The sequence below is a fragment of the Colossoma macropomum genome, unplaced genomic scaffold (genome assembly GCF_904425465.1).
Source record: "Colossoma macropomum unplaced genomic scaffold, Colossoma_macropomum, whole genome shotgun sequence".
In the NCBI taxonomy this organism is placed as follows: Eukaryota; Metazoa; Chordata; class Actinopteri; order Characiformes; family Serrasalmidae; genus Colossoma; species Colossoma macropomum.
In genome coordinates this window covers 1,287,069-1,303,544 of record NW_023494787.1, presented here as the reverse complement: position 1 = coordinate 1,303,544, position 16,476 = coordinate 1,287,069, and the positions used below count along the sequence as shown (strand labels likewise).

At 40.3% G+C, this 16,476-nt stretch overlaps 3 gene segments (V, D, J or C); 2 read left to right on the top strand and 1 right to left on the bottom strand.

Annotated features, from left to right (window-relative positions):
- Positions 1–9,014: 9,014 nt before the first annotated feature.
- LOC118804833 lies at positions 9,015–9,567 on the top strand. The segment is given in 2 exon segments: positions 9,015–9,129; positions 9,266–9,567. Coding segments are annotated over 2 exon segments (354 nt in total).
- A 3,302-nt stretch (positions 9,568–12,869) lies between these two features.
- On the bottom strand, positions 12,870–14,514 carry LOC118804832. The segment is given in 2 exon segments: positions 12,870–13,210; positions 14,487–14,514. Coding segments are annotated over 2 exon segments (354 nt in total).
- A 148-nt stretch (positions 14,515–14,662) lies between these two features.
- On the top strand, positions 14,663–15,447 carry LOC118804992. The segment is given in 2 exon segments: positions 14,663–14,916; positions 15,053–15,447. Coding segments are annotated over 2 exon segments (510 nt in total).
- Positions 15,448–16,476: the final 1,029 nt, after the last annotated feature.

Below are 16,476 nucleotides of genomic sequence, written 5' to 3'. Positions count from 1 at the left end.
ACTTTTGTCTAAAAGTAGACTTATTGCTGTGGGGAGAGTCTGAGTGAAATTTCTAAACCGATCACATTAAGTATGTCAGTTTTATAGCACATTATACTTTATCTTTAGAAGACACCACTGTGATAAAAGTTAACAGCAGGTTACCAGCAACTGTATGTGGCCTCTGCTGTTCACAGTTACAATAATACAGCCAGAATAAATGTGATATAGAAGAATTAGCAGCTATGTTTGAGAAAAGATGAGCTACTGAATTTGAATTCTAACTAAAGAGATCAGACAAATTTGGGGGTGAAGTGGATGAACCCTTCTTACCGCAATCCAGCAGGTTATCCCCAGAGGTGTGTTCTCTTTACAAGATCATGTCTAGCCCTGCAAGGCAAGATGAAGCCTAGAAAATAGGCATATGACAATTTCACAGCTGTCCAACATCTGCATGTTACCAAAAAAAAAAAAATCATTATTACACATGATGATACACAGGGCAGTCATATAAGGATCTGGTCTTGGCAAGAAGTCCTTAGATAATTTTCAGTATCTATGGACCAAAACTTAAGGATGTTCTTAAGGGGTGTCACTGCTGTAAAATAAATGTGGTTGATGTGGCCCAACAGAGAAGTTTATGGGGGAGACTTTTGAGCTTAGCCTGCAGTAGAGAGGCCTGAAAAGATGTGGTGTCCAGAAGGATGGCATCAGGTTTTCAGAGGGAGACGTAGCATCCAAAGTGGTAGACCATGCAGGGGAACGGAGGGACAAAGTGCGACAGGAGTTTGGAGGTGAAGAGGAGCAGTTCATGCTAATGATGCAAATGCTGTTGTCAAGGGTAGAGATACAGGTTTAGTGCACAGGGGTGGAAGACAGTCAGACAATGAAACGACACTTAGCCTGCAGAAAAAATGTTTGAACATAGTCAGTGTTTAGGAGAACAGTGAAGAAATCCAGTGAAGTAGAGGGGCCAGTCACCTGCTGGACTAGGGGCTAATTAGAGGACTGAGAAAAAAGGGGCGATAAAGACATAAACATGTGGAGTGAGTTGACACAAAGCGCTAAATGCCTCATGAGAATGTTACAACGAACATAAAACAAAAGAGCAAGCTCTGGAACCAAAAGAACCCTGCACATATAAGGCTTGGGTACTCCAGTGAGAGAGTGATCTAGCAGCTCCAATGATGGAACAAGCAGCAGCAGAAGAAGGTTAGCACACAGATGAGAGATTCAAGTCTGTGTATTGGATGGTCTGTGTATGCAGGCCTGAAGGGTCAGGAAGAGGTAGAAAGAACTGGGCGTTGGCAAGAGGAATGACTTTGAGTGAAAGGATCTGACTGGGCAGGCAGCTGGAATGGAGTGATAGGATGAAAGTTAGAGGGATTTTAATTAAGATAGAGAGGTAGGATGAAGGGAGGCTGAGAATAAGAAAGGAAAATGCCAGAATGATACACTGATGCACTGGTAGAAAAGGGTAAAGACATGAGAGTCTGGGGATGAATCTGATTACAACAGCACCAGTCAGAGTAGCAGAGGAGTGAGAAGGAGCCTCAGTGTGGATGTCAGGTGGACTGATTCAGCAGAAGGTGCAGGCAGATTGTTGAGGAGAATTCAGGAGTGATGTCGATTTCTATAGTGAGAGGAGAATGAAGAAGAGCTGAGTGGAACATTACATGGGCAGTACTGGTGCCTCATAGCTGGAGCAAAATCTTTGTCATAGGAAGCTAGAAACTCAGGTGGATATTTTTGTTATGTTAGACAGAAGTAGGAGGAGCTTCAGGCAAAGTACTCTTCCCAAACTTTACTTCTTTTATAACTCGATTTTGTTCCAGGGAATTTGATGGAACAACCATAAACATAGATAAGAGAGATTACTGTTTGCTTTTGAATAAAGTTTCAGTAAATAAAAGTCAAACTGGTTTCAGATGAACAATTACTGAAAATTTCTTAGTCATTTACAAGAAACTTACTGTAAGATTGAAGTTGCAGAAGCTCCACAGCGCTACTCTGACCTTCATCAGCCGTTCTGCTCATGCAAATCTGAGTTTCACATCACAAACACACCCAAACCCCCTGAGACTGAGACAGCTGTGTGAGTTTGAGGGGATTTCCATCACTGCAAATGAGATTATCATCAGGTTATCAATCACTGAAGAAGGAATCATTATTGATCCTGGAGTGACATCCCACACATTCTTCAGATACAATATCATTGCTGTAGCTTTACAATCAAACCATGGAAATAGACACCAGGGTTCTACCACAGTAATACTGTAACATTTGGTTTTCTCTGCATACTTCCTAGTTCTGGAGGTGTGCAGATAAAGTAGAATGAGTAATGCCAGTGTTCTTTATGCAAACCTGATGATGGTCCAGGGTCCAGCTTGCACTGTCAGCTGCCAGCAGAGGGAGACAGCAGCAAAGTGCCCAGCCTACGTCGCCACCTGCCAGCAGAGGGCGATGACGGCAAGGAGCCGTATGTTCAGGGAAATCCAATTCCCAGAAGCCCTTGGGCTGATTAGGTCCAACCCGACACACCTACGGACTCCTCTGCTTAAGGCTGTGGCAAACATTAGCGCTTTGTCACACCTTTGTAGAGAGGTGACCGGTACGGTACGCAGCCCAGGTGGGTATTTGAACAAAAAGAAAAGAAAAGAAAAGAAAAGAAAAGAAAAGAGGGCTAAAAAAAAAAAGAAATTGCCCCAAAACTACAGAAAGAAGAAAAAGAGGGCTAAAAAGAATAAACTGCCCCAAAACTACTGAAAACACAAAAAGAGGCTTGAGCTACAAACTGCTCCAAGCAATAGAAAAAGGTGTTTGCTCCTTCAAGAGCAAACAAGTGAAACATAGCTACCTTCCCTTCATACTTAAAGTGGAAGTGTATTTTGTTTTCCCATTATCTTTTATTTCACCTTTCTAGTTCCGCCTTTGTTTCAGCGTTTCTTTTGTTTGCCGTTTTCCCGCCTCTTCTTTTCCCCTTCCTTAAGGTGTTTTACCCGTTGCCACCTGTGCTTCCCAGTGGTGCAGCGGTAACTCCACGGACCACCGATCAGTACATTGGCGGTTTGAGCCAGGCTCTAGGTCACCGCAACGTCCCAAACTCACACTCCATTGCCCCAATAAATATATTTAACACTCTTTCTCACTGGTTTTCATTTCTGCTCTTGGGTCCGCCTCCCCGCCATCCCGTAACAGATGCATTTTGGTTTGCGGATGTCAGAGCAGAAGGACACTGTGATAAACAGACTATAATGGCTGTGTAGAACTGATTCAGCAGCTCTTGAGGCAGGGTGGATGTCTTCAGCTGCTGGAAACCCTGCTGAGCTTTCTTTGTGATGGAGTGCATGTTTCACAACAAGTACCTGGTGCCTGTTGAAGAACTCTACTGCCCTCACAGTCTTGTTGAGGATGGTGGGGGCTATAAGGGATGCTGGGCCTCACCTGAAGTCCACAGTCCTCTCCTCTGTTTTAAGCATTTTCAGCTCAAAGTTCTTGTAACTGCGTCAGCGGACCAACCAACAACTCCTCTGTAAGCAGACTCCTCACTGTCTCTGATGAGACCAATGACTGCCGTCATTAGTGCACTGTGCAAAGAGCAGTGGGGAGAGTAGACATCCTTGGGGAGCCAATATTGATTGTTTGAGTAACTGATAAGAATTTTCCTAGCCTCACCTGCTGATTTACACAGCTGCTCCCCTAACAGGTGGAGGCAGGTTCAAAGAGTTTGAGAGCAACTCAAGCAAATTAGTACTTAACACTGAGCTAGAGTCTAATAACAGGGTTATTGTATATGTCCTTGGCTGGCTGAGGTGTTGAACTCTTTGAACCTGCCTCCACCTGCTAGTGGAGCAGCAGCTTCCTCACAGGTGGAAAGCAGCAGGTGAGGCTGGGAAAATTCTTATCAATCACTCAAACAATCAATATTGGCTCCTCAAGGATGTCTACTCTCCCCACTGCTCTTCACAGTGTACTAATGACAGCAGTCATTGAACTCATCAGAGATAGTGATGAGTCTGCTTACAGATGAGTTGTTTGTTTGGTCCTCTGGAGCAGTTACAACAACTTTGAGCTGAGAATGCTCACAACAGAGGAGAGGACTGTGGACTTCAGGTGAAGCCCATCATCCCTGACAGCCCCCACCATCCTCAATAAGACTGTGAGGGCAGTAGAGTTCTTCAAATTCCAGGAAACAACAGGCACCAGGGACTTGATGTGAAACATCCACTCCATCACAAAGAAAGCTCAGCAGTGGATGAGCTCTGCTGGGTTTCCGGCAGCTGAAGACATTCACCCTGCATCAAGAGCTGCTGGATCAGTTCTACACAGCCATTAAACTCTGTTTATCACAGTGTGCTTCTGCTCTGACATCCACAAAACAAAATGCATCATCAGGTTTGCATAAAGAACACTGGCATTACTCATTCTGCTTTATCTGCACACCTCCAGAACTAGGAAGTGTGCAGAGAAAACCAAATCTTACAATATTACTGTGGTAGAACCCAGATGTCTATTTCCATGGTTTAATTGTAAAGCTACAACAATGATATTGTGTCTGAAGAATGTGTGGGATGTCACTCCAGGATCCGTAATGATGCCCTCTTCAGTGGTCAATAACCTGATGATCATCTCATTTGCAGTGATGGAAATCCCCCCAAACTCACACAGCTGTCTCAGTCTCAGGGGGTTTGGGTGTGTTTGTGATGTGAAACTCAGATTTGCATGAGCAGAACGGCTGATGAAGGTTAGAGCAGCACTGTGGAGCTTCTGTATCTTAAAACTACCATTAAATTTCTTGTAAATAACTTTGAGAAATGTTCAGTAATTGTCCATCTGAAATCAGTTTCACTTTTATTTACCGAAACTTTATTCAAATGGAAACTCTTTTATTTATGTTCAGGGTTGTTCCATCAAATCCCCTGAAACAAAATTGAGTTGACAAGAGAACTGTGCCTGAAGCACCTTACATTTCCTGTCTAACATTCTAAAAATATCCACCTCAGTCTTTAGTTTCCTATGACAAAGTTTTTGCTCCAGCTACGAGGTACCAGTACTGCCCATGTTACGTTCCACTCAGCTCTTCTTCGTTCTCCTCTCGCTGTAGAACTCGACATCATCACTCGTCTCAACCATCTGCCTGCACCTTCTGCTGAATCAGTCTCCCTGACATCCACACTGTGGGTTGTTCTCACTGCTCTGCTACTCTGACTGGTGCTGCTTCAAGTAGATCCATCTCCAGATTCTCACGTCTTTACCCTTTTCTACCAGTTCATCACTTTGATTAAGTGGGAAATGCAGTCTTCCATGCCCTCACACTTCTATTTGTCCAGTGAATTGTCATGTCAGATTATCGGCTACAAGCTCTAATCTTATGCAAGTTGCTAGCTTGATCTGGTTGAATAAGTTACTGGTTAAAAAGAATATATTCAGCTTAACTGTCGTCAAAACAACCCATGTCAGGATAAAGGCATTCAGTAAAATTGCAGTTGTGGTAATTTACTAATTTGAATGCAGATACAGATTCGTATTGTATTTTATTGTGGACAAGAGTGACACTGGACCACAGTGTCATTTTTTTCTCATGTCCCTCTTTTTGTCTCTTCTGACTTTCTCCTTCTTTGTCTTCAACTTCCCTTCATTCTACTTGTCTGTCTTAATCCCAGTCCATCTTCGTATCACCTTTCAACCCTATTCCAACCCCTGTCCTCAGCTGCCTACCAAGTCAGATTCTCTCACTATAAACTTCTTCACCCGTCTTCACCCTCTCCACTGCCTCCTGGTTGTTCCATCTGCCAATACCCAACTCTTCATGTATCTTTCAGTCCCTTCTGGCTTGTACCTGCAGATCCCCCAAGATGTGGACTATCCACTCTAATGTTGGCTCCATCACCATCACCCCTTTCCCCCATACACTACCACTCTTGTCCTCCAGTCATTCCTCTTGCCAATGCTAAATTCTTTCTGCCTCTTCCTTTCCCTTCTGGCCTGCACACTGACCATCCAAAACAGACTTGAATCTCTCCTCTGTACACTACACTTCTTTTGCTTCAGCTGGTTGCATCACTCCCTGCCTGACTGGAGCTGCTAGATCACTCTCACTGGAGTACCCATGCCTTATAAGTTCAGGGTTCTTTTGGTTCCAGAGTTTGCTCTCTTGTTGTCTGTTTGTGGTTGAATTCTCATGAGGCAATTAGCACTTCGAGTCAACTCACTCTGCCTCTTTATGCCTTCATTGCCCCTTCTTTCTCAGTCCTCTAATTAGCCCCTAGTCCAGCAGGTGATTGGCCACTCTACTTCACTGGATTTCTTCATCATTTTCCATAAACACTATGTTCAAACATTTTTTTCTGTAAGCAAAGTGCTTTGTTTCTTTATCGGACTGTCATCTATGCTTGCAAACTAATCTTTTATCTCTACCCTTGAACACATCATTTGCATCATTACCATGAAATGCTCCTCTTCACCTCCAACGTCCTGTCGCACTTTGTCCCTCCCTGACCCTGGATGTTCCACCACTTTGGATGCTGCATCTCCCTCTAAACACCTGACACCATCCTTCTGGACACCATCTTTTTAGGCCTGTCTACTGCAGGCTAAGCTCAAATGTCTCCCTCATAAATTTGTTTTCTGTTGGGCCACATCAACCACATTCATTTTTCTATAGTGGCACCCCTTAAGAACATCCTTAAGTCCTGGTCCATAGATACTGTCAATTATCTGAGGACTTCTTGCCACGACCAGAGCTTCATCTGGCTGCCCTGTGTATCATGTGCATGAGTGAAATTGTGTATCATCATGTGCATGAGTGAAATTGTCATAGGCCTATTTTCTAGGCTTCATCTTGCCTTGCAGGGCTAGACATGATCTTGCGAAGCAAACACACCTCTGGGGACAACCTGCTGGATTGTGGAAACAAGCGTTCATCCCCTTCACCCCCAAATTCCTCTAATCTGTTTAGTCAGAATTCAATTCCAGTAGCTCATCTTTTCCCAAACATAGCTGTTAATTCTTCTATATCACATTTATTCTGGCTGTATCATTGTAACTGTGAACAGCAGAGGCCACATAAAGTTGCTGGTAACCTGCTGTTAACTTTTATCACTAGTGGTGTCTTCTAAAGATAAAGTATAATGTGCTATAAAACTGACATACTTAATGTGATCGGTTTAGAAATTTCACTCAGACTCTCCCCACCATAAAGGTCAATATGTAGCCCAAAATTTTGTATGGTTGTCGTTACGAGATCACGCCTGGCCCTGCAAGAGTTGCAAGGGCCAAGCACGTTCTGCTGGCCGCCAGCAGATGGCGATGGCAGTGAGGCGCCACAAGTTCAGGGAACTCCGCTTTCCAGAAGCCCTCTGACTGATTAGGCCCAACCTGGCACACCTGTGGACTCCTCTCTTAAGGCCGTGGCAAACACCAGCCCTTTGTCACACCTTTGTTGAGAAGTCACCCGTACGGTACTTAGCCCAGGTGGGTATTTAGACAAAAAGGAAAGGAAGAAGAAAAAAAAAGAGGACTGGGAAAAAATAAATTAAAAGAAAAAAGAGAAATTGCCCCAAAACAATAGAAAGAAGAGAAAAACGGCAAAAAAATTGGCATGTCAGATTATTGGCTACATGCTCTAAAACTATGCTGGTTGCTAGCTTGATCTGGTTGAATGAGTTACTGGTTTAAAGGAATGTGCTATAATCTGCTTTACTCATGTCAAAACAACCTCTGTCCGGATAAAGACATTCACATGAAATTGCAATTGATAATGTGAAAGAGAGCAAAAAAAGAATAAAATGCCCCAAAACTACTTAAAAGCCAAAGGCTTAAAGAAAAACGGCTCCAAGCCATACAAAAAAGTGTTTGTTCCACAAAGAGCAAACAGGTGAAACATAAAGCTGATCATCCTCTCATAAATACAGAGGAAGTGTCTTTTGTTTTGTGATTATCTTTTATTTCACTTTATCTCACCCTTTGTTTGACCTGCTTTCGGCATCACTCACTTCACCCTTGATCACCTAATTATATTCATTTAAGACCCTTTCTCACAGGTTTTCCTCTCTCCACTTGGGTTGACCTCCATGCCTTCCCGTAACAAGAGTAGGTTTCATCTTAATTTCAAATCATAAAACAGGAATATTAGGTTTTACATCTTAAATATTTTAAGAGTTAACTTAATTCTGAGTCTGGTTCAGTGTACCCGGTTGACACACCCTTGTGGACGGCTCTGCATACATTATATACGGTATCTTAAGAGGTAACTTACTTCTGACTCTGAGTCAGGTACTCGTTTGATGCCCCCTTGTGGACAGTCCTGTGTACATAATATATCTTGAGTTAACTTAATTCCAGGTTATACAGAGTAAACTACTGTTTTCTGGATTTACTGCTGGTAAAAAGACAATCCTACAAAACTGGATCACACCTGGACTTGGAAGCATTTTGGGCTGTTGATTTACTTAACTATGCAAAACTTAAATGTACTGCTATACGACTTAACCATGCTAAGCCCATGACTGTTGAAACGTGGCAAACTTTTGTGTTATGTATTTTGGATTTCCTCCAAGGTATTGAACACGGACACTTCCTCCTTTATTTAATTTTGTCTGATGATGATTGTACCTGTGATCACTTTGGCTCTTTATTTTTGTTCTGGCTATGTTGCTCCTTGTCCCCCTGTTGTTTATTGTCTTGTGAAACAATAAATTCTTGATCACAGAAGAGTTAATTTAATTCTGCGTTTGGGTCGGGGTACTTGTTTGATGCCCACTTGTGGACAGTAGTCCTGTGTATATTATATATCTTAAGAGTCAATTTAATTCTCAGTCTGAGTCAGTGTACCTGGTAAACGCCCCCTTGTGGACAGTCCTTTGTCAGTTGTGTAAATAATTCCAGGTCAAACTGAAACAGTGAAGTTTGTAAAAGGTTTTATTTTGCAGACATGATTATAGCAGTGGATGAAAATAAAGTTGAGAATGAAGAAGAAGATCTGAGATGGAGCTGTAAGATGATGTAGACGTTGATGTCAGCAGCTGATGTCCACACTCTTTAAGAGCGGTGAGTTCATCACTGGAGACTTCAGTCCTTTCAGAGCCCCTCACAGCACAATGATGACCACTCTGATCCTCCTGCTGACCACACTGGGCTTCTTTCCTCAAGGTCAGACTTTATTTATTTCTACAGTCTGGTGAAGTGCTGAGTTTGGTAACCTGCACTTTCCACACTGACAGTGTTCTCCTACAGTTTTGGAGGTTTTATTCATTCTCTTAGTTTGTTTTTGTTCTCGTTCCTTCAGTGTCCCATCAAGAGGTCCAGACTCCTGAGAGAAGTTCTGTTGAACCAGGACAGTCCGTCACTTTCAGCTGTGTTGCTAGTAGTGGGATCGGTTATGCCATGAGTTGGTACCAGTTGAAACCTGGAGCAGCTCCTAAACTGCTGATTTATGAAACAAGTAATAGAGGTTCTGGAGTTCCAGAGCGATTCAGTGGAACATACTCTGGATACACCTTTACGATGACCATCAGTGGAGTCCGGCCTGAAGATGCAGGAGAATATTACTGTATGGGTGCTTACAGTGGTCCAGTGTTCACACAGTGATAGAGTCGTACAAAAACCTCCCTCAGTCAGACGCAGAGAAAATGCACTGCTGCAGCTGCAGCTACTGAACCACAAAGTGTTGTTGTTATTGAATTATCACATAATTGCTATTATTATTGTTGAATTGCAGTTCTCTTTTTCATTCTTCATTATTTTTATTCAGTTGAATCAACGACAAGGAAACCTACAGTCTCATCACATCATTTATCCCTCAAAAACAAATTTCTAATATATTTGATGAGTTTATATATAAAGCTAATTTCATATCAAATGCTGACCCTAATCTTTTTAAGGACTTTCAGACTTAAATAAATAGAAATAAATGTTTTTAGCAGAACAAAATAGCTGAATAACATCTTCCCCTGAAACTGAACAAATAAATTCAGTTGTCAAAAAATCTAAAATAAATGTATGAAATAGTTATGAAATAGTTATAACTCCCTTAAACCTGAACATCTGCTCTACCAATCAATGTTAGTCATAAAAGTGTTTTACACAAACTTGGCGAGCCAGCCAGGAGACATCCATTTTCTGTACTGGTTTTTTACTCTTATTTTATTTTTACATAAGCAAAAATTAGTAATACTTGATATGATATTAGTAATAGTAATTCTTGGCACATAATATTGGTGTTTATTTCCAGTAATAATGTCTAAAGTAATGAATGTATAATCTTCAGAGGGCTCAATGGTTTTGCTCCCAGTGGAGTCGTCACGTCTGTCCCCAGATTTGCACTGGATCTGTCTTGGAGCAAATCATAACATGAAGTCCCAAATCACAGAACAAAGACGAATTTCCCGAAGCAGTTCACAGAGGTTTGACTGCCTGTTGATTGCACTGAGATCTGTTGTGAGAGAGTAATTTGAACCCTCTTCCTGTGAGCTGAATCTCTGAAAAGACTAAAGATTCTGGTAAAAGTTGCACCACCCTGATTGTTCTCACCACTTCAGAAGTCTTGTCAACTGAGCGAGGAAGATGCTGAGAAGATGCAAAATCATGTTTCAGAGCGCTGGGAAGAGGAATGTGTAGAGTGAAGGGCCACATCTTGTTCCTCTGGTGATGTTCATGGATGTTCTTGTTTATTTTTGTTTTTATGAAAAATGAGACATTCCTTTATTGCAGTGGTAGCGATAGAAGTGGTGATGGAATCCCATGAAGCAGAGTTCAGTCATTCATTGTATCTTGTGAAGCTACCATGCTTAAGTCTTCCAGAGTGGTGATCCCTTGTGTGTTCTCCTCTGGAAGCCACTTCAGCAGCTGTTTGGAGCTTCTCTCAGCACCTTCAGTATTTGGACAGCTGGTAAAAATGCATCCAAATCAGTTTTCAGGTCACAAAGGAGAGGAGGAGGATCTGTAAGAAAATTCATGAATTTTTAGGGTTTGTGGACGTATCCCAGAGTCAGTGATGCCTTCTTCAGTGGTTGATAACTGATAATGATCTCGTTAGCAGTGATGGAAATCCCCCAAACTCACACAGCTGTCATGATCATGATTCAGCAGCACTGAAGACCTTCTGTACTTTCAACACTGCAGTAAACTTACAGTAAATATTTGATATTTTAACTGTTATTTGTTTCAGTAGTTTTTCAATTTCTTCTTTCTTAATCTCCTGACTAGAAGCACTGAACACAGATTTAAAAATACAAGAACATTTGTTTTTGTTTTTCTGAGCTGCCTTCTGGAGTCCTAAATGGTGTGAGGCCCGTACCTTCTTTAGACCAGAATCAAGCCAATTCTGTGAATCGGGGCTCTAGTCTGTAAATCAGTTGTATCACAACAAATAAGCCAGAGTCTTGTAAACTGACTAAAAGGCAGGCTGTGTTTAAGTGGAACTTGATGGGCACTTTTAGCATGAAGACTGTTTTTCTCTGTCCTTTCTATGTAAGGAATACACATTTTCCAACACTGATTTTAATACAAGTGTCCAAAAACGTAACTATGTCTACTTGATGACTAAACTTAACGTAAGGTCTTAAACAGTTCATATACAGTGCGAAAAGCTCAAAATCCTTCTATAAACCTCTGTAAATGACAATCATCAATATACCTTTTGAACAGAATAATGTTTTCTAAAAAAGTTTTTGAAAACACACTGTTCCTCCAAATAACCCAAGTAAAGATGTGCATAATCAGGGGCCATAATGGCCTCCATTTCTTTCCTATTTTTGCATGATGTAACACTTCAGCTTCTCAACAATCTGGTGCTCCATTGTCATAGACTGAGATGGGTCTGGAGGCAGGCCAGTCAAGCACCTGCACATGTTTATTAACGAGTATTTTCCAGAGAATTCCCAAGCCAACATGGTGATATTCATTACAAAACTTTCTGTTTTTAACGCAGTGCCATCTTAGGGGTCGAAGGTCACAGACATTCACTTGCGGCATTGCTTTTTCTGCTCTCCTAATTCTCTGAACCTTTAAGAATATTATGCACTGTAGAGAGTGAAATACCTAAATTCCTTGCAGTTTTGAGAAACATCGTCTGGTGAAGTGGTGAGACTCGACCCATCCTCACTCATAAAGGGCTCGGCCTTTCCTGGATGCCCCTCTTATTCCCCATCATGGCTGCATCACCTGTTTACATTGTTGTTTTGGAATATTTCAAAGCACTCCTAGTCTTAGATTTGCCTTTCCTAAATGTTCTTGGAATGTGCTGCAGGAATCAATTTCAGATAGAGCACATATTTACAAAACTAATATTTACTAAACTAAAACTAATGAAGTTCAAAAGATAAATACTAAAATATGTTCTCTTCATATTGTTTTCATTTAAATATAGGCCAAAGTTCATTTATAAATCACTGATTTCTGCTTTTATTTGCTTTTTACCTACTGTCCCAATTTTTTAGGGATTGGGTTTGTAGATAATTAGCTCAAACATGGCCACTAGTTATCTTGTCTTTCAGTTCTCTTGTCCTTGAGTTCTCGTCTTTGTCATTGTATTATGTTTCCGTTCTCATAGCTGATTTCCTATTACAGAGTAACTTGTTTGACCACACTGAATACTTTCAACACTGACCAAAGAAATAGATACATTAAGAAGCAAAAGGTGGAGACTGTGATACAGTAATTAAACTGAAACAGTGAAGTTTGTAAAAGGTTTTATTTTGCAGACGTGATTAAAGCGGTAAATGGAAGTGAAGTTGAGGATGAAGGAGAAGATCTGAGATGGAGCTGTAAGATGATGTAGGAGCTGCTGTCAGCAGAAACACTCGTACACACTGCAGACTGATGGAGAGAGAGTGTGTGTGTGTGTGTGTGTGTGTGTGTGTGTGTGAGAGTGTGTGTGTGTGTGTGTGTGTGTGTGTGTGTGTGTGTTAGTTCTCGATACACTGCTGTGTGTTCAGACTCTTCATCACTGCTGTGCTGGAGCCGTGACTGACCTCACAGCTCACTGTCCTCGTCTTCCTCCACTGGTCCTCAGTGAGGGTCAGCGTGCTGCTCCAGCTGTACAGGCCGTTTCCCTGCTGCAGCACGCCGGGGCTGGTCACCACACCTGAGCTCCACCTGCTACCGTCCACCTTCCAGCTCAGCGTCCAGTCTGAGGGAAAGCCCTTACTGACCAAACACAGCAGTGTAGCCTTCCCCCGCTGGAGCTCCTCACTGGTGGGGGGCAGCAGAGAGAGGGAGGGCCGAGTGACACCTGGACACACCAGAGAGAGACAGACAGACAGACACACAGAAAGAGAGTAAGCTGTAGAAGTTTCTGTTCTCTCAAATAGTCGTATTTGTTTCTGTCAGTTGTTCTTTCACTTCCTATAACAGACTTTATGTTCATAAAGCAGAACTGAGCACAGCAGCTCATCAGAACTAACAACCTACAGGCTCTAAAAATTAAATAATAAACAACAAAAGATCATTTTAAACAGAATATTTAAAAGAACAATCAGTAAAGACTGAAATTATTTTTCAAATATTTGAATTCCAGGTTCAGATTTTTTCATGGGACAGAATAAAAATACATAATTCATTATTTACAGATTATTATACATTCTACACATTACTTTTAGCCTTAAATTCACCTTTAATTTCTCCTGTTTTAATTTCCATTATGAAACAGATCCAAGAGTAAATCAACAAATTTAAAATTTTTAATTTTATTTATAAACAGCATAACATAAAGAAATTGCATAATGTTTGCATTTTAACATTTATCTAAAGTTAGTTTTATGATTAAATATTTTTCTACAATATACTATTTACATTATGCTTTCATTTAAAAAAGAATTAATTTATATAACAAAAATTCCATGTAATGTGGAGTTCAACATGTGTATGTCTATATGTCTGTAGAAATAGTTTTGAAAAGTTAAGCATTATTTCATCATGAAACAGTAAATTTACAATTTCATTAATTTTTTTAAACTGTGCATTGACAGTAAATGCAACAGACCCATAATATACTGACTAAACGGCACTAAGAAAAAGTTCTTTTATAAAATGTACAATTAAAATACTTATAATTATAAAATATATTAAATAAATAATTTAAATTATATCTAATAGATTTTAAATCCCTATACTGTCCTTATAAATTTAAATACATTATAATGAGAATAAAAAATGACTCACGTCCAACAGAGAGTTTAGTTCCTCCACCGAAAATCCTCCACAGTGATAGAAACTCACTGAGTGTCTGTACAAAAACCTCCTGCACTGAAACTGCACTGTTTAACTCAGAGAAACCCAAACCTTCTACAGGATCTCCATCATCTACAGCAGTTTACAGGAGCACAGATCACACTCACTACAGATGATGGTTCCAGCTCATAGTTTACTGTTCAGTTTATTATCTACATTAATTTCTGACTGTAGTGATGTTGAATCTCTTTCCTGCAGAACGCAGACCTTTTTCTGCTCTCTTGATCAGCAGGATTTCCTCAGTCGTTCAGTTCAGGAGATCAAATAATCGCTCTTACAGTCTGACTCTGCACTTACGTCCAACATTCGGTTTGGGTCCTCCATCAAAAGTCCACTGCAGTGAGTTAATCTTATTAACTGACCATTAAAATGAAATTAAAGAAAAAGTCAAACAGTTCTCGTTCTAATGTTGATCTATGTGCTGCAGCACTTTTGAGAAAACAGGTTTGATCCATTTTAAAGGTCAGTAAAATCTGTAGGTTTCTATAATGGACTAAATGTGTGTGGATATGAAGGAGTCTCTGGGTGAGAGCAGAGGAAGGACAGTAAGGTCAGTCAGTAGAAGAGAGGTTTTGCATGCTCACAGCTCCACACTCTTTAAGAGCGGTGAGTTCATCACTGGAGACTTCAGTCCTTTCAGAGCCCCTCACAGCACAATGATGACCACTCTGATCCTCCTGCTGACCACACTGGGCTTCTTTCCTCAAGGTCAGACTTTATTTATTTCTACAGTCTGGTGAAGTGCTGAGTCTGGTAACCTGCACTTTCCACACTGACAGTGTTCTCCTACAGTTTTGGAGGTTTTATTCATTCTCTTAGTTTGTGTTTGTTCTCGTTCCTTCAGTGTCCCACCAAGAGGTCCAGACTCCTGAGAGAAGTTCTGTTGAAGCAGGACAGTCCGTCACCTTCAGCTGTGTTGCGAGTGGTGGGATTGGTTATTCTATGAGTTGGTACCAGCTGAAACCTGGAGCAGCTCCTAAACTGCTAATTTACTATACAAGTTATAGGGATTCTGGAGCTCCAGAGCGATTCAGTGGAACATACTCTGGATACACCTTTACGATGACCATCAGTGGAGTCCGGCCTGAAGATGCAGGAGAGTATTACTGTATGGGTGCTTACAGTAGTGTGTCCACACAGTGAAAAAGAGTCGTACAAAAACCTCCCTCAGTCAGACGCAGAGAAACTGCACTGCTGCAGCTGCAGCTACTGAACCACAGAGAATTTAATATTATAGTTACTATTTAATTGCAGTTTGTTTTTATTTGTCTTCATTGTTTTGCTTTAACTACAAGCAAAACTTATGTTTAATTTTTTAATCTTCAATATTCTGACTTATCATGACTTCTAAGATCATTTTACAACTTTTGAAAATATTTGAGTATTTTTTACATAGCATTTTTAAAAAACAGATGCAGTTTCTTAAAGCATATTAACAATTATTTTTATATAAAAACAAGCATCATTAGCCATGTATTCAGCATAATCTGCCCCATTCTCATTGAAGTCTCAATGCCATAGACATCTTTCAGGAAATTAAAATTGAAATTTTAAATGTAATCATTTTTGGGATTCAGTGAAAGATAGAATTGATATCTGCATAGAAACTTTAGAAATATATATATATATATATATATATATATATATATATATATATATATATATATATATATATATATATTTTAAATGGCACCAAAAGCAGGTTTGTATATAGAAAATGAATAGCACCTAAATGGAACCTTGAGGTCCACCATATGTAATGTGTCCTGGAGATGAAAAGAGTGAAATGTTCTATCTGAACAGAAAATATTGTTTCTTTCAAGTAAAAGTCAAACTAATTCAAAACAGTTCCCTGAACGGCACCAAAGGTAAGGCCCATGAAAAGATCCATAATGCAATTTTGTTGAAAAAGAAGAAGGTATATTTTAAATATAAAGAACTGTCAAAAGGTTAAAATAACTAATCACATTTGTTATATTTGCTCGTCTTTGACCCTAAATACAGCTTTCTTTCCATTTGCAAAGCAGTTATTGTGTTATAGCTATGAGCAGACACAGTTTGCTTCTTCAGAGTGTGTATATATTATTTTCAATAATTCAACACTGACTTGAATTTTAATTCACATGAAAGCAGGGTGAACATTAAAAATACGGTTAATGCAATTTCTCATTTTCATCACTGATTTTCAATGAGAGCAACAGTGTCTGAATATTCCAACCCATGAGTGTGTATCATATGCATAATATATACAGTTCATACGTTTATATA